Here is a 23,291-nt window from a genome sequence, read left to right as displayed (position 1 = left end):
CCCTCTCTGCCGGCGTCCGCTGCGCTGGCAGTTACCAGCACTGTGTGAGAGGCGCTCACTAGGCTTGCCAGGGATGCTGGGGACAGAACTGCAGCTCCCAGGGACAGTACGGTGACTAGCTGCCTGACGGGGACACTACGCTGACTACGCAGGGCTGCCGTGGAGACACTATGCTGACTACGCTAGGCGGCCATTGGGTTACGCTGACAAAGTAGCTTAGCCTACGCTGAAAATGAAGCGTTTCCTGCCACTGCAAAACTACACAAGTGCCGAAACTGTAAATAAATAAATATCATTTAAATGTGTCATCTGGCACAGGCAGGGACAGAGCCTGTCTCTGCAATATGCTCTATGCAACCATGAACAAGAGACATTTCCAATGGAGAGTGCCAGGGGAACCTTGCCAGAACTACATCCTGCAAAGTCTAGCCTATAAACAGCTGCAGGGGCCAACATCAGATCTTCCATAGAAACCTATCCAATACCTGCTGTGATCCCTTCTTCATACATTTGGGGGATTTTTAATATTTGCAGCTAGCCCCCAAATGGTTGTTTTCAAAGACATAGCCACAAATATTGTTTGATAAGCGGGCTCCTATGTTACTGACACCACCAGGATTCTAAACTGACACCTGCAACTACTGGGATAATGATGGCTAAGGTAGAGAGAAGGGGACAAGCAGTACAGAAGGGTTATCAAACAATTCAGTTGAATGCATACATTGTTTTCATTCATCCATCATCTGTGGAAGGTTCACTTATTTTTTTTTTTTTTTACTTTTACATTTTTATTGAATGGAATAGCAAAGTTTACATGACAATAAACATTTTGCGTAAATTTTTGGTATTGGTTTTGTTATAAGCAGGGGGGTAGGGTGGGTACAGAACGAAGAGGAGGGAGGGGAGTTGGGGGGGTACAGCATCGATACAACAGTCGTAAATGAATAGATTACTGAATGAACGAATAGAGTTTCTCTCGTGTCCCATTATATATGTAGCTGAGACATCATGGCTATCAAGCTAGGGTGAGAAGTCCACTGTTCTATGGTTTGCCCAGTGTAGCCACTTCTTGGCCGCAGGAGACAGCGGGGTTGAATTGAAGTGTAATCCTGACATTTAAAGTTTGAAATGCGATTTGGACAGCCCTTTCAATATCTTTGATATGAGGTACAGTGGTTGTTCTCCAGTTACGGGATAATAGTCTCTTAGGGGAGGTTAATATATGTCCGATTACATAGCTATCGGGAGTAGAAGCCGCAGGCGAACAGGCAGAGCTTCTGTTTTGGAGCAGTTTAGTTTATAATATGAAGCTACTGGCTGAAACAATTCGGTCTACACCCGAAATCGCAGGCCCTTTCCTATTTGGCCTTTCACATAAAATCAGCCTATACGCGGATGATGTGCTCCTGACCCTTACGAACCTGTCCACCTCCCTACACCTCATTTTAAATTGTTGCCAGTGGACAGACTCCACCTTTTGTGCATGAGGCTGCCAGAGGACAATGTCTAGCTCAGTGGTGGCCAAAATGTTGATTGTAACCTATCGGTAGCTCACGGACCTCTTGCCGGTAGATTGTAACCAAAACTTGTAGTTGCAACGAACCTTTAATTAGCCTCTGAAGTGAGCAGAGGCTTCTCAGCTTTCCCAGTGTAGCAGTGCGCGGGTGACATCACCCGCGCACTGCATGTGAGGAGCCTTTTGGATCAAGTTTGATCCACCCAGCGGCGGATCAGTAACAGGTCAGCAGCGGGGTGGGAAGAAGCCTCAGTCAGTCCTGCTCTGCTGGCTCCCCTGTTTGGAAGCACACAGAGTTACTTATGTGTAGGGCTCCTCAGCTGACAGCGTGGATGGGAGCTGGTAGAGACACACTGCAGTGGCTTCATACAGATGCCATCTTTACTGCATGACCGCCTGGCCCTGCTGCAAGCCACTCACCACATCCTGACTTCCCAGGCCTTTCATCCACATTGCCTGTATGGTACTGTACAATATCTACAGGGCTCTTTAGCTGCACTGCATCTTCCTCCTTATATCTACCTCTTGCCCCTCAGTACTTATATCCCCCTTCTCTGCCTCCCCCGTCAGTCCTCTCTCATGCTCCCATCAGATCTTATCTATGTCTATCTTCATCCCTCCTCCTCCCACTCCTACTATCCTCTACTTGTGTGCTGTTTCCTAGCCAGTTGTCTGGGGCTGGCTCCTGTGGATACCCCATCTGAGCTGCCTGCAGACATGCTAATAGTCCCTGCATTTTTATTTTCAAAATTAACCCCCATTGGTTTCTTTGAGGCTACTCCATTGTGAACTTGTCAATCTTTAGATGGCTTTAGTCATTGTAGCCTATAGTATATACTACATTTTTTCAGAATGAGGCAGGGGCGAAACTAATTATCTGTGGGCCCCATAGCAAATTCTTGGAAGGGGCCCCATTGTAATTACAATGCCCATTAGGGGGGAGAGTACAGCACAAGAGTGGGGCAGAGGATATAGTACATAAGTGGGTGGAGTAGAGGACGAGAGTAGTGGGGGGGAGTAGAGGACAAGAGTGGGGGTAGAGAACGAGAGTGGGTGGAGTAGAGGATGAGAGTGGGGAGGAGTAGAGGATGAGTGTAGGGAGGAGTAGAGGATAAGAGTGGGGACTGGGAGGAGTAGAGGATGATAGTGGGGAGCAGTAAAGGATGAGAGAGGGGGGATTAGAGAATGAGAGTGAGGGGGGAGTAGAGGAGGAGAGGGGCCAGTGGTGATAGAGGATAAGTCGTGGTGGTCATAGAGAACGAGAGATGGGAGGAGATGGCAGAGCAGGGTTTGGAAGGCTTGTTCCAGCCATCACTTTGTAGCTTCTAATACCCTTTGTACCTCTGGCGGTGCCAGGGAATCAGGATCCTTCTCAGCCATTTACCGTCTGGTGTCTCCTGCTCAGAGCCCCGGGTCTCCCACTCGTTGGCACAGTGCCTCCTGCTCCCTCACTGTGCCAGTTCTCTCTCTCGCCGGAGAGGTGTCTCCTGCTCACCATGATGGGTCTCCCTCTCACTGGCGCAGTGTCTCCTGCTACTGATCACTGCAGCAGGTTCCTCTTCACTGCCACTCCCACTCCCTAGCACTGTTTGCAGTCACTTTAAACTAGAGATGTGCAGGTTTGGATTTACCCGGAACTCAAAACAGGATCTTATTGGCTATCGGCTGTCACATGATTTGGAGTCAAAACATGTGACAGCCGATAGCCAATAAAAAAAATCAGAGTAAATCCGACCCTGCACATCTCTACTTTAAAAGCACTGATGAAAGAGGGCAGGGGCAGCGGCGCAGCCACTGCCAGTGAAACAGAAAAAAAAAATCAAAAGGGAACAGGGGATTGCCTGCTGAACATTGAGGCCCCCCAAACTGCAAGGCCCCATAGCAATTGAATCCCCTTCATGCTCCATAGTTATGCCATTGGCTGGAGGATTATTATTATTATTATAATTTTATTTATAAGGCGCCACAAGTGTTTCGCAGCGCCGTACAAAGGAACAATACAGGGAGACAAAACTTGGCATAACATTGAATAAATAACAAAAATACAGTACAAATAAAGAGCACCACAGTTCAATACACATTACAGCTTAGATGTAAGGGTACTCTTTACTTAGTGCGGCGCCCGTCGCGGGCATCGCGGGTACATTAATGTATGGCCGCGACGCGACCGACGCGATGCCCGCGATTTCCCATTGAAACCAATGTTAAACAGGGAAATCGTGTCGGTCGCGTCGCGGCCGGCCATAAATGCACCCGCGATGCCCGCGACGCGATGCTCACGATTTCCCATAGGGAACAATGTTAAAAGTCGCGATGGACCCGATTTTAGTGTTAAATGGCTCAATCAACCCGATTTGGCCATAGGAATCAATGTTAAATGGGCCACAGAGCCCATTAACCCTTAATTGTCCCCCCAAATTTTTAACGCCACCCCACGATCCACACCAACCCGAAGCGTGGCGAGCGCAGCGAGCCCACGAGGGGCGGCGGTACGCGTCCTCCGACCTTTTCATGCCCTACTATCCACGTCGGCGTGGTGTGAGAATATAATAGTGTTGCGAGCGCAGCGAGCCACCGAGCCCGAAGCGTGGCGAGCGGAGCGAGCCCCGCGAGGGGACGCGGATACCTTCACAGGTAGACGCGTCCCCTCGCGGGCTTCACAGGTGTCCGTGGCGACCCGGACACCTGTGAAGCCCGCGAGGGGACGCGTCTACCTGTGAAGGTATCCGCGTCCCCTCGCCGGGCTCGCTGCGCTCGCCACGCTTCGGGCTCGGTGGCTCGCTGCGCTCGCCACACTATTATATTCTCACACCACGCCGACGTGGATAGTAGGGCATGAAAAGGTCGGAGGACGCGTACCGCCGCCCCTCGCGGGCTCGCTGCGCTCGCCACGCTTCGGGTTGGCGTGGATCGTGGGGTGGCGTTAAAAATTTTTGGGGACATTTAAGGGTTAATTGGGCCTAATTCAGGGTTAATATGGCCAAATCGGGTCAATTGAGCCATTTAACAGTGAAATCGCGGTCAATCAGCCTTTTTTAACATTGTTCCCTATGGGAAAATCGCGGTGATCGCGGTCATCGCGGGCATCGCGATCATCCAATTTTACCCGCGATGCCCGCGATTACCGCGATCACCGCGATTTTTACCCGCGATGACCACGATTTTGATCGGTGGCGCCGTGCTAAGTAAAGAGTACCGATGTAAGTAGTGAGGACCCAATCAACATACAACTAGAGGCTTGAGGCCAATGATTGAGATGAGTATGCGGACGAAGATGGTCACTGAGTGTTGGAGTATAGGAGAGCTGTGAGTGACATGTGAAGAGAAGAGGGCTTTGACAACAGGAGGGAAGAGGGCCCTACTCGGAGGAGCTGGCAGTACGGATGGTGTAATGGTTAGCATTACTGCCTCACAGCACTGAGGTCATGGGTTCAATACCCACCATGGCCCTAACTGTGCGGAGTTTGTATATTCTCCCCGTACTTGCGTGGGTTTCCTCCGGGTACTCCGGTTTCCTCCCACAATCCAAAAATATACTGGTAGGTTAATTGGCTCCCAACAAAATTAACCCTAGAATGTCTGTGTGTGCATGTACATGTGGTAGGGAATATAGATTGTAAGCTCCATTGGGGCAGGGACTGATGTGAATGGTGAAATATTCTCTGTAAAGCGCTGCGGAATCTGTGTGCGCTATATAAGAAACTGCTAATAAATAAATAAATAAATAGTAGGAAGGGGAGACAGACAGATTACAAGAGGTGCAAGCGAGGGGGTGGTGGTTAGAAAGCAGGATGTAAACAGGCAAGGGGTTGGAGAACCAGCTGGTTTATGCAGTGGAAGGGTACGCTTTGATGAATAGGTGAGTTTTCAGTGCCCGTTTGAAGCTTTGCAAGGTCAGAAAGATCCCTTCTTGGTAATCTCTGTATGCACATGTGTTGTCTGATGATTGTTCTGTAGTGTGTGGCCAGGGTCCATAACTGGAAATAATTACATTTGTGATACTTTATACACATAGTAAGGACAGGTATCTATTAAAGACTGTGGGTAAGATTTAATAGGATGAGAGATTCAGAAAGTAAGAGATTTGGGAAGAAATCTCCAGCTACACTGTAAAATCTCTTTTACACTGCAAAATCTCACTTTCTGAATCTCTCATCCTATTAAATCTCACCCATTGTCTCTGCATGTGGTATTTTGATACAGTCTGATGATAATTAATTTCTTATTGGTGCGATAAGGGCCATAAAGTGGTTGCATCCCATTCATTGCTATTGCTATTCTCCCCTGCAATGGTCATTTTTGTCCCGATTTGTGGCAAGTTAGGTATATTACCTGTTGCATGCAACAGGGCATCCAGTTTGTAAAGGTGTTTCTATATGAGGGGAGGGCAGCCTAGAAGCTAATGACAAAAGCCTACCCCAATATACCTCTGCCATTCCCCTTTGTCCCTAGTTTCTATTTTGGTAATGTTGGGGATTATCTGTACAATATTTTTTATGATGTTTCTGTACCATCTATTTCTCATGTTATTATATGATGTCTATTCTCAGGGATGGAAATGACTGGCGACCAACACAGTAATTTGGACAGACCGAATGAGCCATGGTTGCACTCTTGCTTTCGTGAAACATTGTTACCAGGAAGTCCATGGCATAAGGTTTGCACATTAAATTTGTATTGTGTTGTACAAGACTGTATTTATGCAAAATAGAAAAAAAATACAGTATCTGACTGTTTCTTTGCAAAGCACACTAGGCTATGTTAGTACCTTGCAATTAGGGATGCCAATCCCGGGGCATTTTTTCAATCCCGGGATTCGGGATTGAAAAATGCTCAATCCCGGGATTCCCGGGATACCGGGATTGGCGTCCCTAATAATAAAAAACACCCTGGCCGCCCGAGCGCTGGGTGGGTGGGCGGGTGGGGGGCTGGGTGGTTGTCAGGGACCGGTGGGTGGGTGGTTGTCAGGAACCGCTGGGTGGGTGGTTGTTACGGAGCGCTGGGTGCCCTTTAGCGCTGGGCGGGCGGGTGGCCGGCCGTGAGTGCTGGGTGGGAGGGCGGGTGGCCGGCCGTCAGCGCTGGGTGGGCGGGTGGCCGTCAGCGCTGGGTGGCCGGGAGCGCTGGGCGGGCGGGCAGCCGTGGATGTGCGGCTGTGCCGTGTGCCCTGCGCAGCGTGACCTCGCAGCGTGACCTCGTCACGCTGAGCACTGCGGGGTATGGGGAAGCCGGGCAGCGTCTGAGTGCTCAGACGCTGCCCGGCATTAAACTGCGCATGCGCAGTTTAATCCCGAAATCCCGGGATTGGAAATTCCAATCCCGGGATTGAAATCCCGGCGTTTTGGGGGCCAAATCCCGGGATCCCGCCGATCCCGATCCCGGGATTGGCCACCCTACTTGCAATATTGGTGGCTGCTTGGTCCCAGTGTAGCGCCGGCACAGTCAATTGCGTACACACTTGCTGATAGTGACGGGAGCTTGCTAATGAGGTCCTCCCTCGGTTGTACTGCATAGATGAGGGAGGGGGTCATTAACGATGTGCAGCAGCGATATTGAGTGTACAGACTAGATGAGAAAGTAAAAGATATCGCTCAGAATGGCACTTCTGAGGGCAGTGGTGTAATAATAGCCCCGCAGACCCCGCGGTGTAAGTGTGGGTCGCCAGGGGTCTGCAGGGGCTATCACTGCGTTGCACCGCTGCCACCTGCCGGGACCTGCCTCACCCCTCCCCACTTGCCGCTTGCTGCTGCGTCTGTGGCCGGGACCCACAGATCTACTTGTCTGCGGTCCCAGTGCTCCTTCAGGCTCCTGCTAATGAAAAATGTCACTCACAAAATGTCCACCCCCTTACAGCAGACAGTTTTGGAGGATGCTAGAGGAGGCGGCGGCATCTGCTGTTGGTAGCAGCCAATTGTGAGAGTAATTTTTCATTTGCAGGAATCAGGAGGAGCACCGGGACCACAGACAAGTAGATCTACAGGTCCCTGTTGCAAACGCAGCAGTGGCGGCAAGTGGAGGGGAAAGGCATGTGTTAACTTTTCATGGTAGGGGGTGCTGCCGAAATGTTCCGGCGGGGCACAGTTTTTGTAGTTATGCCACTGTCTGAGGGATATCTTTTAAGTTGGTCATACACTAGGTGACCTCCCCAAATAGAAACGTCATCCCGATTTCCCATTGAGCCACCCAGGAACCTCCGAGGCAGCAGGACCACATAAGATGGCATTGGATCACAGCCAAGCCTGTCTGGCTTGACTGCGGTCCCACAGATCTCTCATGCTGGCTCCAATGTGATGCACATCGCATCAGACCTGTTGTCAAATACATTGCTTTTTATGCGATTGATTGCCGCAATCCTATAAAATGTGACCAAATTGCATGTATATAGCACTAGTGTATGCACACCTTTACTTTTCTCTTCTAGTATGTATGGGGTTAAAGAGAAGGTGTTCATAATGGATTTGATTTACTGGTGTATCCTTTAATAGATGTAGATGTGCAGTAAACATGGCACCACACGCTCACTCCCTGCACCCATATATGTACTTAATGCTTGGTAGCTCCAGCACTGGCTTGCAGAAATCATCGGGAAAATGTCAGTTGCAGCCATATTCCCGGTAATTTGTGCATTTGTGGTAGAGATTTCACCAAGAGCAAAGCGCAGGCACCATGTTCCTGGAGAGGGGGCTTGTGCAGGTATCTAGGAACATGGTGCCTGCACTTTGCTCTCTGTAAATTCCCCTGATTTGATTGGACATAATGAAAAATCCTATCAGCTGTTTTTATATATATATATATATATATATATATATAGTTTGTGTAATGGCCGGCACTCCCAGTGGTAGGTCCAATCGTTTACTGACCCGGTGCCTTCCAGTATGGACCTCGCGGCCCCAATGCAGGATGTAGGAAGCAGGCGGCACTCTCAGATTTAGTGATAGCAAAAAGTGGGTTTATTCAATCCGACATGTTTCGGGCCAAGTCAGCCCGTCCTCAGGGATCAATGATATTACACACGTGCACAATATAAATACAAAAACCAAGAAGAAAACACTCCCCCCACGCTGTGCGGTCACCCGCCCCTCGTACCTGCGTCCTCCATTGTCAGTCTGTGACTCTGCCCATACACAGCGTGTATTGCCGTTCCCGGCGCCATCAGGGAGGCCGCCACTCTGCCCAGTGTTCAGTCACTCCCCCTGACGTCATCGGGCGTCTCCTCACGCTGCGGTCCAGGTCAGAAGCCAAGCCTTACTCTGGATTCTGCAGAGAGAGCGGTTGCCATAGTGCCTGGGGGTATACAAAATTACACACATATAAAAATTAGAGATGTGCGGCGGCCACTTTTTCGGGTTTTGGTTTTGGTTTTGGATCTGGATCTCCCTTCGTGTTTTGGATCTGGATTGGTTTTGGCAAAACCACCCTTGTGGGTTTTGGTTTTGGATCTGGATTTTTATGAAAAAATGCTAAAAATGGCTAAAATAACAGAATTTGGGCCTGTTTTTGCCCCTAAAGTATTATTAACCTCAATAACATTAGTTTCCCCTCATTTCTAGTCAATTTTGATCACTTCACAGCTTACAAAATAGTTTTCATTTACTGTAGTTGGGCCAAAAGGGTATACCGAGGTAGCTGGATGACTAAGCTAAGCGACAGCAGTCGGCATCACATACATGTGGACCTTACACTTCCAACCTGGCAGAGCGGCACTGCAGGGGCAGACAGGGTGGCAGTTTAATAAACTATCCCAAAAAAAGAGAAATGCTCCAAAGAGCAAATACAAAGAGGTATCGGCCTTGTCATGACTGGTGGTAGAAGCTTCAGCACTTCTATCAGGTTGCTGATCTCCCACTATTTCCTCCTCCATCATCCTCCAAAAATGTGTTTTTATTTTATTTATTACTTTTATTTGTTTTTCTTAATTTACACTGGACACAGCCTGTCACACGGGACACAGCCCCTGGACACTGCCCCTGGACACTGGACACAGCCCGTCACCCTGGACACAGCCCCTGGACAATGGACACAGCCTCTGGATACAGCTCTTGTACACTGGACACAGCCTGTCACCCTGGACACAGCCCCTGGACAATGGACACAGCCTCTGGACACAGCTCTTGTACACTGGACACAGCCGTCACACTGGACATAGCCCCTGGACAATGGACACAGCTGTCACACTGGACACAGCCTCAGGACACAGCTCCTGTACACTGGACATAGCCTTCACACTGGACACTGCCCCTGGACACTGGACACAGCCCGTCACCCTGGACACAGCCCCTGGACAATGGACACAGCCCGTTACCCTGGGCACAGCCCCTGGACACGGCCCCTGGACAATGGACACAGCCTCTGGACACCGCCCCGGGACACAGCTCCTGTACACTGGACACAGCCGTCACACTGGACACTGCCCCTGGACACAGCCCCTGGACACTGGACACAGCTCCTGTACACAGCTCCTGTAAACTGGACACAACCCCTGTACACTGGACACAACCCCTGTACACAGCCCCTGTACACTGGACACAGCCCCTGTCACACTGGACACTAGATATATGTAGTCACACTGGACAATGGATATATGTCACACTGGACACTGGATATATGTCGTCACACTGGACACAGGATATATGTCGTCACACTGGACACAGGATATATGTCGTCACACTGGACACAGGATATGTCGTCAGTCGTCACACAGGACAGGACACAGGATATATGTCGTGAGTGACTTGTGACACTGGACAATGGATAAGATATAGGCCGTCACACTGGACACAGCCCCTTGTATTAATGCTGCCCCTGTACACAGTGTACTACTCAGCAGCACTGCAGCCCCTGTGTGTGTGAGCACTGCAGCACTGAGTTAGTTAAATCACAAAAAAAACACAGGGTTCAGGGCTAAATAAAATAAATCACAACACAGGGCTTAGGGCTAAATAAATCAGGGCAAGGGCCACAGGACAGCCCCTGGACAGTGGACACTGCAGCCCCTGCGTGTGAGCACTGCAGCACCTAGTTAGTTAAATCACACTACAGGGCTCAGGCCACAAGTCTACAACACAGGGCAGTGAGGGCAGGTCACGGAGCACAGTACAGCACGGAGCACATGGCACGGAGCACAGCACAGGGCAGTGAGGGCAGGTCACGGAGCACAGCACAGCACGGAGCACATGGCACGGAGCACAGCACAGGGCAGTGAGGGCACAGGTCAGGTCACGGAGCACATGGCACAGAGCACAGCACGGAGCACACAGAGCTTCCCAACCACCCTCTTCCCTCTCCAAGATTGGAGTGAAGATGGCGGGCGCGCGTGCGTCTTTTATAAGATCCCGCTCCCGCGAGAATCCGACAGCGCGATGATGACGTTCGGCCTCGTTATTGGTCCGGAATTCAGGCGGGAACACCCGAGCCGGCTCGGATCTGGCCCGGATCCCCGATATTCGGATCTGTCGGATCTCGGGGATCCGGACCCGCTCATCTCTAATAAAAATTGTTAAAGATTCACATCTAAAATAACGTGATAATTAAGGGCTGATACAGCCATATTAAGAGGCGATAATACTGCCACAAAAGTGAAAATAAAATGAAAACATAATTAAAGAGAAAAATATTTAAAAGCATTTGCATTGTGACATTTCTGCTTCGCAGTGATTGCCAGAGGGGATCCTTTACTAATTCACATATTGTGATTATGTTATATAGTTGTTAAATTCTGTTATCTAAGTTATGGATAACCCCTTATCTGGCAAAATACTGTTTCGCATAGTGTCTGGTAATAAATGAAACAGCTGTCAACACATGTTATGAATATATTAAATAAACTCATAATGTTATAAAAAGTGATACATTCCATGCTGTTCATTTAAACCGCGAGGAGAAAGCGTGTCCAAAAGGTGAATCCACCTTGCCTCCAGTTGTAATAACATTCTTTTTCTGTTGCCATCCCTAGGGGGCACTGGTACATGATCTATGATTTTAGACCTGATGCTCGCCACACTGTGTTTTTTCTCGGCACAATGTCTTGCGACCGGTTGTTCACTCCGGCCTGTTGTTAGTGCCTGTCTGATGGCTAGATGATGATTCGCCATCCTTTCTTTAAACTGACACTCTGTCTTGCCCACGTAGTAAAGCCCACACGGGCAAGACAGAATGTATACAATGTAACGATTTAATTCTAATTTTTCGGCCTGTGTGAGGGTGATTTACTGTGTCCCCTGCCAGCATTGAGCTGCATGTCACACAGCCTGTACATTTAAAGCAGCCTTTAGGGCGAGACAAAAAGTGGGTTGGCATGGTATTTTTTCTCGTTAATCTAGCCACGTCTGTTTTAACTAATTGATCAGCTAAATTGCGACCTCTTTTATACGCTGGCATGATTCGGGTATTGTGCAGACTTTTTAATTCCCTGTCAGTGGCCACCATTGGCCATAGGGCTTTGACCCGTTTGGTAGTTTCCATGCTGCCCACTGTGTGTTGTGTGACCTATGGAATCCTGTTGCCCAGGTCCTTTTTCTTGTTATTAGTCATAAGTGCTGTCTCACGAGGGATACTGAGGACTTTACTTCTAATTTTCTCAAGATCTCTCCTGTTGTAACCCCTCTGCTCAAATTTTCTTTGCATATCGTTTAGGGCTTGTTGGGCCATGTCATCATTGCTAGTGATCCTCCTTACTCTCAACATTTGAGAGTAAGGGAGGCCCTGACGTAATGCAATGGGGTGGCAACTATCATGATGTAAAATGGTGTTTCGATCAGTATTTTTGACATATAATGATGTTTCTATTTTGCTGGATCTAAGATGAATTTTTACATCCAGGAAGTGTATGACTTCCGTGCTCATGTCAAAGGTGAACTTAACAGGGTGCATCCGGCAGTTGTGCTCCTCAAAAACACCTCTTAGCTCCTCGATGGTACCGCTCCAAATAATGAGCAGGTCATCTATAAATCTGCGGTACAGTATGACCTTGTCTGCATGTGGAGCTGAGAAAAATAAAGACTGATCGACCTCACTCATAAAGGCATTGGCGTAGGATGGAGCCACATTTGACCCCATCGCTGCGCCAAGCTGTTGTCGATACATCATGCCATTGAACAAAAAATAATTACGATTCAGCACTAAATTTAACAGGTTCATGAAGAATGGTACAGGTGGGCCTTTGTAGGCCTCACTGGTGCTAATCATGCTTTCCACTGCTCTCATTCCCTCGGCATGTGGTATGCAGGTATATAGTCCCACAACATCTGCACTGCACAAGATAGTACCTGTAGGCAGATTGTCAAGGGAACCCAAAAGTTCTAATAAATGGTTAGTATCCTTGAGATAGGACTTAGTTGCCTGTATACAGGGATTTAGAAAAGCATCTAAGTAGGTAGACACTGGCTGAAAGAGAGAACCCCTGGCACATATGATGGGTCTGCCAGGGGGTTTCTCTAACCTTTTATGGACTTTAGGCAACATATTCAACAGGGGAGTAATGGGATATTCACTACAGAGAGCTTTACCCAGTTCCTCTGAAATGGTGCCCTCCCTTATGGCAGAATTTACTACCATTTCCATTTCTTTCTTGTAGTCCATCGTAGGGTCCCTGTTAAGTACCTCATACGTTTCAGCGTCAGCCAATTGACGTGTACATTCATTCACATAGTCCTGTAGGTCCTGGACCACTACCGACCCACCTTTGTCCGCCTTACGGATTACGATGTCAGTCCTTTTTTATAGGTCTCGCAAGGCGTTTTCTTCCTCCCTTGTCAGATTTTTATGCCATGATCTGGTTGTAGGTACATGGCCTGCTTCTTCCATCATACGGGAGAATGTCTTAATGGTTGGGCTGGGTACTTGTGGGTCATAGGTGGATCTGGGCATCAGTTTCTTGAGCTGTATGGGGATGTCACGACCACTCTGTGTCACATTTTCTTTGCCCCAAAAGTGTTCTTTTAACCTCAGAGAGTGTCCAAATTTATAGCAGTCTAATTTCCATTCAAATTGGTTGGATGTATGGCTGGGAATGAAGGAAAGACCTTTTGATAAGACTGCTGTCTCTGCAGATGTTAGCGGGGTCTTAGATAAGTTAAATACCAGTTCCTCTAGCGGCGGCTGCCTTTGTGGCCTGCTCTGCCTTTCGGTCTGCCGACCGCGCCTCGTCCGCCTCCTCTATCGGTGGGTGTTTTTAGACCCGCCCGGGTCCGTACCCCTAAAGGGGGATTTCCTTCGGTAGCTTCTTGGGTGGCACTCTCAAAATCGCTTGCCGAGGTGCTGGTGCCTTCCTCATCACCTCTGCGTCTGTATCTTTGTCGACGCTGCTTGGGGGGTCCTTGTGGATTCATATGTGGACCCGCTGTACTGAGCCAATGGTACACTCGATTGGTCTCATAATCGGTCTGCACCTTTCTCTTTTTCTCTCTTTTAAATTTCAAGAGCTCCTTGTGATAGGCTTCAATCTGATTTTTGAGTTTGCTGCCCCAATCTGTTTGGGTGTCAACCGTCAATGTCGACACATGGGTAGACTCGAATGCTGTTATTTTCTCTTTCACCACTGTGAGTTCTTTGGTCGACTCATCTACTACTAATAAAAGCAGGTCCATAGAACACTTATTTAAAATGCTCACCCATCTTTTGCAAAAGGCGACAATATTTCTCCCAATGGTGGGGACATTCCGAACCCGGAATCCCCGTGGGATCTGTTTGTCCGTGAAATATTCCGCCAGGGTAGAAGCATGTAGCATGTAGTCGACCTCCCTTTTCTTAAGGGCATACCAATCTCTGTAAAGTTCTTCATTCTCCACAGCAGGTATCTGTACTTGTACAAATGCAGCTTTTATAATGGTATCAGCATCGCTGTCTGAGTAGCTGAATCGGTTTCCTGTGTCTATCTGTGTCAGGCTGACACCTGCAAGGTTGGGCTCCATGATCAGGAAATTCGTCAGGCCCTTCCACCTTACAGCTGCTGAGGCTTGTTGGTGGGGGGGACGGTCTGTAGTATGGAGGGTTGGCTGGATGCACAAAATGGACAACTGTCCCTTCTCCTCTGTGCTGCAAGCAGATGTTGTGGTTTCTCCCTTAGTTGAGGATAAGTTGACCTTATTTGGGTGCCTTGCCGGTATGCAGTCCTGGAGGAACTCACAAGTCTGTGTTACCTTCTTATAGTTTGTGTGATGGCCGGCACTCCCAGTGGTAGGTCCAATCGTTTACTGACCCGGTGCCTTCCAGTATGGACCTCGCGGCCCCAATGCAGGATGTAGGAAGCAGGCGGCACTCTCGGATTTAGTGAAAGCAAAAAGTATTTATAGTAGTAGTAGTAGTTATATTGTGCACGTGTGTAATATCATTGATCCCTGAGGACGGGCTGACTTGGCCCGAAACATGTCGGATTGAATAAACCCACTTTTTGCTTTCACTAAATCCGAGAGTGCCGCCTGCTTCCTACATTCTATATATATATATATATATATATATATACAACAAAGGGTGACTCAAGTCGCGCCACTCGGAAGGCCGCTACTCTAAAGAGACTCCCCTGTTAGTGGGAGACAAAGGGTATGGATAGTAGAAAGAGTAGAGAGCGCCAGAGGTTTCCACCACCTTAAGTGCAGTGCATGAATCAGATATACAAATGATCACAACATGTTTTTAAAAATTGACATATTTTATTAAAACGTTTATAAGAAAACGTGTGGTGTCTCAGTTCTTTTGAAGACGGTAACAACCCAACGCGTTTCGTCTTTAGAAAGACTTCATCAGGGGTTTTAAAATAGACACAAAGAATACATGGAGATGCCTCAAATATTTTCGAAATATATGATGAAACTCAGTGATAAGAGTGAGCTCGCAATCTTAAATAGAAGTTAGACCCGAATGAGAGATTTTAAAGGTCCATGTGTGATGAGACTATTGTTGGTCTCATACTCGACGTGGAGAATCTTCACAGGATAATCAGAACAGCATCTGCCGTATAATGTAGGTGAAATGTCTGAATAGGACTGGACTGAATCGAACAGGACTGGATGGACGTTCTAAGGGGTCAAACGACCATAATCTCTTCCAGACGTTTATCTGGGGTAGACCAGATGGTGTAGGTGGAACTAAGTCCACATAGACAGACGTGGCTGTAAATACTTGTAATGTGGCTTAATGCTACAGAGGTTCTTCCAGATGTTATCTAGGGTGAACAGGGTGGTGAAGTGGAACTACTTCCGTACAAACAGACGTTGCTGTGAAAGACACTTGTACGGTGGCTTTATGCAACCGTGGTTCTGCACAAATGTAGCAAAGAGGGCATCAGCAACGTTCAATATTGAACGTTGCTGATGCCCTCTTTGCTACATTTGTGCAGAACCACGGTTGCATAAAGCCACCGTACAAGTGTCTTTCACAGCAACGTCTGTTTGTACGGAAGTAGTTCCACTTCACCACCCTGTTCACCCTAGATAACATCTGGAAGAACCTCTGTAGCATTAAGCCACATTACAAGTATTTACAGCCACGTCTGTCTATGTGGACTTAGTTCCACCTACACCATCTGGTCTACCCCAGATAAACGTCTGGAAGAGATTATGGTCGTTTGACCCCTTAGAACGTCCATCCAGTCCTGTTCGATTCAGTCCAGTCCTATTCAGACATTTCACCTACATTATACGGCAGATGCTGTTCTGATTATCCTGTGAAGATTCTCCACGTCGAGTATGAGACCAACAATAGTCTCATCACACATGGACCTTTAAAATCTCTCATTCGGGTCTAACTTCTATTTAAGATTGCGAGCTCACTCTTATCACTGAGTTTCATCATATATTTCGAAAATATTTGAGGCATCTCCATGTATTCTTTGTGTCTATTTTAAAACCCCTGATGAAGTCTTTCTAAAGACGAAACGCGTTGGGTTGTTACCGTCTTCAAAAGAACTGAGACACCACACGTTTTCTTATAAACGTTTTAATAAAATATGTCAATTTTTAAAAACATGTTGTGATCATTTGTATATCTGATTCATGCACTGCACTTAAGGTGGTGGAAACCTCTGGCGCTCTCTACTCTTTCTACTATATATATATATATATATATATATATATATATATATATATATATATATATATATATATATATATACGGCCAACGGACCAGCACTCTCCACAATGATGCACAAGCTGCGTGCCTTTGTCAAAATCAAATACACATGAGGTTTCCCAGCTCCCACCGGACACCGGAAAACAGACACGTCACTGCAGCGGAATGGGATCATTCGTCAGACTGCATTTAGGTCTACAGTCATTAGGTCGACCCCACTAGGTCGACTGGCATGAAGGTCGACCTGACTTAAGGTCGACATGGGCCAAGGTCGACATGACTTAAGGTCGAATTTGCATAAAGGTCGACATGAGGAAGGTCGACTGGTCATAAGGTCGACATGGGTTTTTCACTGTTTTTTGATCCGAATGTCGACACAGTCGACATGGACACAGTTGGCAATGAGAATCGGACCCTCGCAGCGCTCGCTTCGCTCGCTATGCTTCGGGCACGGTGCCTCGCTGCGCTCGGCACACTATTTTATTCTCCCACCACGCCCTAGTGGATGGTAGGGCATGAAATACCGCCTGTCGGCACATGTCGGCTCAAAAAACAGTGAAAAACCCATGTCGACCTTATGACCAGTCGACCTTCCTCATGTCGACCTTTATGCAAATTCGACCTTAAGTCATGTCGACCTTGGCCCATGTCGACCTTAAGTCAGGTCGACCTTCCTGCCAGTCGACCTAGTGGGGTCGACCTAATGACTGTAGACCTAAATGCAGTCTGACGAATGACCGCATCCCACTGCAGCAATATCTTCAAACGGTGAAGTATTTATTAGTAGCGCCCCAAAGGCTCGTTTCGGGGTTTCCCCCTTTCTCAAGAGGCAATACAAACAATTTGAACAGTGTGCACAACATACCTTAAGTACCTCCCACGTTGGCGCCAATCTCCTCTCCCAGACTCCAGACTTACAACGCACACCTGTGTACAGGGTCCCACTACGATGACGTCAGCGTCTCACACACGCTTCAGTCATCGCCATGGAAACCTGCCGCTTGATGTGTTAGTAGTCATGGAGTGCTTACCCGCCTCCTGGCACACCTCCACCAGGACGTCACATGTACCACCTGACCGCCTCTCTCACTGGCGTCAGTGTAGTCATGGAAATTCTACCGTGTGGGGAACCAGAATGGCGGGTCAGGGGTAAGAGACTGGGCAAAGGTGTGCCAGGAGGCGGGTAAGCACTCCATGACTACTAACACATCAAGCGGCAGGTTTCCATGGCGATGACTGAAGCGTGTGTGAGACGCTGACGTCATCGTAGCACACAGGTGTGCGTTGTAAGTCTGGAGTCTGGGAGAGGAGATTGGCGCCAACGTGGGAGGTACTTAAGGTATGTTGTGCACACTGTTCAAATTGTCTGTATTGCCTCTTGAGAAAGGGGGAAACCCCGAAACGAGCCGTTGGGGCGCTACTAATAAATACTTAACCGTTTGAAGATATTGCTGCAGTGACGTGTCTGTTTTCCGGTGTCCGGTGGGAGCTGGGAAACCTCATGTGTATATATATATATATATATATATATATATATATATATATATATATATATATATATATATATATATATATATATATAAAAGGTGAATTACTCCTCTCTTCTGTGAGGTGAAGTACTGCCAGTGACCACTAGAGGCCACTCCACAGACCAAAGTGAAAGCAATTTTTGATCTGTTGCAAACTTTCTGGCTATGGAGAGAGGAAGCTATGAAGGCAGAGGTTGGTGGTAGGAGCAGAGAGGGGCTGGGGTGAGGTGAAGGGTTTGTGGGCTAAATGCTGTCAAAGCTAAAAGTGAAAGAAAACACTGTCATAGCTCAAAGTGAGTACAAAGTACATTGCAGAAACTGTCATTTTGATGGGCTTTTTAACTAGTTTGAGATAACTCACTTACCTTTTGAAGATAAAAATGTGATATTTTGACTTTCACGTGACTTTTTTAAAGCTGTCTGAGTGGCTAACAAAAGGGTCTCAAATCTGTAACCAATGAGACAAATGAATCCTCTAAAGGAAATTTGATCCTAGTACTGAATTTAAAACAAGGGGGGTTATTTTGGTTCACTCCTGGCAAATTCCTTCTTAGATGGACAAAACCATGTGCACTGCAGGTGGGCAGATGTTTCGGGATGCAGTTAAAATCCCGGCGGTCGGGATCCCGGCATTCAGAATCCTGACGCCTGAATCCCGACGGCCGAAATCCCGACACATTCTCCCTCCGTGGTGTCCACGACACCCCTGGAGGGAGAATAAATTAGTGTGCCGAGCGTAGCGAGGCACCTGGCCCGCTGTGTGGCGAGCGAGCCCGCAAGGGGGGCGATCCACGTCCCCCCCTTGTCGGGATTTTGGCTGTCGGGATTCCGGCGTCGGGATTCTGAACGCCAGGATCCCGACCGCCGGGATTCAGTACTGAATCCAGGGGCGAAATGTAATAGAGTGCGATTTTTTAGACATGTGCGATTTTTGGTCAAAAACGGCCGAAATCGCACATTTTCCGAAAATCGCACATTTAATAGGTTGAAAATCGTGGTAAAAAATCGCACTTTTTACCGCGAAATCGCACTTTTAGAAGTGCGATTTTTAGTCACATTTCAATTCGCATCCAGATGTTTTCCCATTATAAAGTATACAACTCGCAAATGTAATAGGGTGCGATTTTTGGTCAATGTTACCAAAAATCGCAAAAAAAATAGACCAGGTTCTGACAGGCGAATTTGACAGAACCATGCACAGATCATTGAGATCTGTGCATGGTTCTGTTAATAAAAATGTGTAAAAGTGTTTTTATAAAAAAAAAAACGGCGTGGGGTCCCCCCTCCTAAGCATAACCAGCCCCGGGCTCATTGAGCCGGACCTGGTTCCAAAAATACGGGGGAACAAAAAGCATAGGGGTCCCCCGTATTTCTGAAACCAGCCCCGGACTCTTGGACCGGTCCTGGTTCCAAAAATACGGGGGACAAAAAATCTGGGGGTCCCCCGTATTTTGAAACCAGCACCGGGCTCCAACAGCCCGCGGTGTCATGCCACAGCCGGGGGACACTTTTTATACAAGGTCCCCCGGCCAAAACATGAGCACCGTGGCTGGTCAGCCTTGGACGGGGTACCTGGAGGAGTGGGGACCCCCCCAATAAAGGGGTCCCCCCCCCCCAGGCTTCACCCGTCCAGGGCTGAAGCCCGGGGCTGTCACCGGCGTCCGTGGCCAGTGGACGCCGGCCTGATAGGGTTAAATCCATCATACATATCATTACATTGCTTTTTACCGGCGAACTACAAGTGCCAGCAGACCTCCCCCGCATGCTGGGACTTGGAGAACCACAAGTCCCAGCATGCAGGGCATAAATGGGCCCGCTGGGACTTGTAGTCCACCTGTAAAAAGAATGTTTATAAAAAACACACACACAGAGAAGTACAAGTTTATTACACACACACACCTCAATTTTACACCAGCATACTTACCATTCCTGGATCCAGCGCTGGTCTGGCTGCTTTACAGCCGGCTCCCCCCGCACTGACAGGCAGCGGGGAGAACCGCTTTCTCCGTTGCCTGTCACCGGCTTTCTCCGTAGCTTCTGTAGCTCTGTCCCAGTGCTACAGAGGCTGAGAGCGTGATTGGCTGAGCTACAGTATGCGTCTCCATGGAGACGCATAGCTCAGCCAATCAGGACTGAGCTATGCGTCTCCATGGAGACGCATACTGTAGCTCAGCCAATCACGCTCTCAGCCTCTGTAGCACTGGGACAGAGCTACAGAAGCTACGGAGAAAGCCGGTGACAGGCAACGGAGAAAGCGGTTCTCCCCGCTGCCTGTCAGTGCGGGGGGAGCCGGCTGTAAAGCAGCCAGACCAGCGCTGGATCCAGGAATGGTAAGTATGCTGGTGTAAAATTGAGGTGTGTGTGTGTAATAAACTTGTACTTCTCTGTGTGTGTGTTTTTTATAAACATTCTTTTTACAGGTGGACTACAAGTCCCAGCGGGCCCATTAATGCCCTGCATGCTGGGACTTGTGGTTCTCCAAGTCCCAGCATGCGGGGGAAGTCTGCTGGCACTTGTAGTTCGCCGGTAAAAAGCAATGTAATGATATGTATGATGGATTTAACCCTATCAGGCCGGCGTCCACTGGCCACGGACGCCGGTGACAGCCCCGGGCTTCAGCCCTGGACGGGTGAAGCCTGGGGGGGGGGACCCCTTTATTGGGGGGGTCCCCACTCCTCCAGGTACCCCGTCCAAGGCTGACCAGCCACGGTGCTCATGTTTTGGCCGGGGGACCTTGTATAAAAAGTGTCCCCCGGCTGTGGCATGACACCGCGGGCTGTTGGAGCCCGGTGCTGGTTTCAAAATACGGGGGACCCCCAGATTTTTTGTCCCCCGTATTTTTGGAACCAGGTCCGGCTCAATGAGCCCGGGGCTGGTTATGCTTAGGAGGGGGGACCCCACACCGTTTTTTTTTTTACTTTTTTTTTTTTGCACAAAAGCGCATTTATAAAAATGCGCACATTTTCATGACTGAAAATGCGCACATTTTCATGACTAAAAATCGCGGCAAATCGCGGCAAATCGCATTTTTTTGCCGCTAATTCGCATCTCATTACATATGCGAATTCGCGGCAAAAAATGCGATTTTTAAAGGTGCGATTTGGTGCGATTTTTTTTTAGTCTAAAAAATCGCACCCTATTACATTTCGCCCCAGATGTTTCTTGTGCAGAGAGAATTAGATTTGGGTTAGTTTTACTTCTAAGTGAGATCTATATTGCAGTGTAAACATAAAGCAGTCAGTATTTTCCCAGCACAGAAACAAAATAACTCCCCCAAATCTAATTCTCTCTGCACATTTTACATCTGCCCCCCTGCAGTGCACATGGTTTTGTCCATCTAAGAAGGAATTTGCCAGAAGGAGTGAACCAAAATAACCCCCAATGACCCCAATTCAGGTTCAGTTGCAGTTTTGCAGTCCAGCTTGAAAAGATCCACGCTGCGCTGCGATCGCAATTAGATTGTTATAGCATCAGAGAATTTGCTGCAATTAGAGATGGGCAAAACGGGTCACTAGCCAGAGCTGGGATCCGGCAGATCAGTCAGTGAAAAGATCCGTATCTTTTAGGCAGATCGCTTTGAAAGAAGGGGTAATTTGACAATAACGAAGCATAATTTGTTTTACAATAATTTATTGCCCTTTTTTTTTTACTTTTTGTAAACAGAGAGTTGAACAAATAAGAACATACATAACCAAGTAAAACACTGATCGATGGCTGAGTGCAGAATCGCCATCGATGTCAACCATCAATGGCATCTGCACCGATGGCCGTCCCTAGCAGCAGCAGCCTTATTATTCTTTCTTTTACTTGCAGTAGCAGCACTGTACTCCGTCTCCTGAGTTAGTACAGCTGAGCATAGGCAAATGCATTGTAATGAAAAACAAAACTGAAAGTAAAAGAACGACGGTTCACCTTTTTGGGATCGGCGGCTCCCTCAGTCTTTTATGGGATCCGTTCAAAAGACCTGCTTCGTTCGCGAACGACCCATCTCTAGCTGCAATCGCAGTGAATAGGGTAGACCCATGTCTTCACAGCCTGGCTGCGTAGGCAGGTATAGTGCCCCCATTTTTATGTTGCAGTGGCTGTTTGGGATTTCACGCCAACCAGTCTGGACACGTGCTGTAAATGCTGCATCACCGCTGTCAATCAGACAAGGATGTGATAGCAGTTTGATACTTCGAGATCACTGTGCATGCGCAGAAGTGGGAAAATCGCTTCATTGCAATTTTCGCACTTCTGCGACCTAATACTGACTGGGATATGGTCTTATTGTCGACACCACTTACCTCATTAGGTCGACACCGTTGGGTCGACATGGGTGAATGTCGACATGAGACAAGATCGACATGGTTTTAGGGCGACACATCGTTAAGTCAACACGGGTTAGGTCGACAGGTCGGAAGGTCGACATGGATTTTTTTTTTACCGTTTTTTAGAGCCGACATGTACCGAGCTTAGCGGGGCACCGTGCCCGAAGCATTGCGAGCGTAGCGAGCGATGTGAGGGGCTGCTGTTAACTTCCAACTGTGTCCATGTCGGCCTTGCCATCTGTCGACCCAACGGTGTAGACCTAAGTGGTGTCGACAATACGGTCCACACCCGATTGAGTGACATAAGACTGACCATATCTCCCAACTTCTGTTTCTCTAAAGTAGGTACACTCACACGGCAGAGCCGCGCGCGTGTCCAAAAAGGGGGCATGGCCTATGCTAATAAGCGCTCAGCGTATGCAAATTAGCCGTGATTAGGTTACACACCCGTTTTCTCCGTCTGCGGTGCTGAATTGACGCTGTGCGCATGCGCACAGTGTCTATTCATTAGGCTGGGGGGGACTCCCAACTGCCCCCCCCCCCCTCGCCGCAGGACACAGCCGGCCCCGGAAAACGGGACTGTTGGGAGGTATGGACTGACTAATAAATCAGACCTAATTGAACCTGTATGTTGTAAGGTTAATATTTCCCAAATATTTTAGTGTTCCACTTGCTCATACTGTTATTATAAAATGTAACTATGTAAGATGAAGTTATCTTTACAGGTTTAGAAGGCAGAATATTTATTTGTTACTTCCATTTCTTTAAATGCAATCGTTATAAATTATTGTCCTGGAGATTTTTAATGTTCCTTTGGCTGACCATAAAAACTTTAAAAAGTATTTATTTGCATCACGGTTTTAGAAAAAAGCCCCA

At 48.0% G+C, this 23,291-nt stretch overlaps 1 protein-coding gene across 2 annotated transcripts in view; it reads left to right on the top strand.

The window, feature by feature from the left end:
* LOC146060500 (uncharacterized) overlaps positions 1-23,291 on the top strand; it is a 334,626-nt gene that overhangs the window by 4,188 nt on the left and 307,147 nt on the right. For both annotated transcript variants that reach the window (XM_083173756.1, XM_083173755.1), the window contains exon 2: positions 6,067-6,173. In XM_083173756.1, the coding sequence (XP_083029882.1) occupies positions 6,069-6,173 (105 nt within the window). In that variant the 5' untranslated portion in view covers positions 6,067-6,068. The remainder of the gene's footprint in view (positions 1-6,066; positions 6,174-23,291) is intronic.

The sequence above is a fragment of the Crinia signifera genome, chromosome 2, assembly GCF_055691185.1.
Source record: "Crinia signifera chromosome 2, ASM5569118v1, whole genome shotgun sequence".
Classification (NCBI taxonomy): Eukaryota; Metazoa; Chordata; class Amphibia; order Anura; family Myobatrachidae; genus Crinia; species Crinia signifera.
Note: the sequence above shows the minus strand (reverse complement) of the source record. Positions and strands in the feature narration are given on the sequence as shown.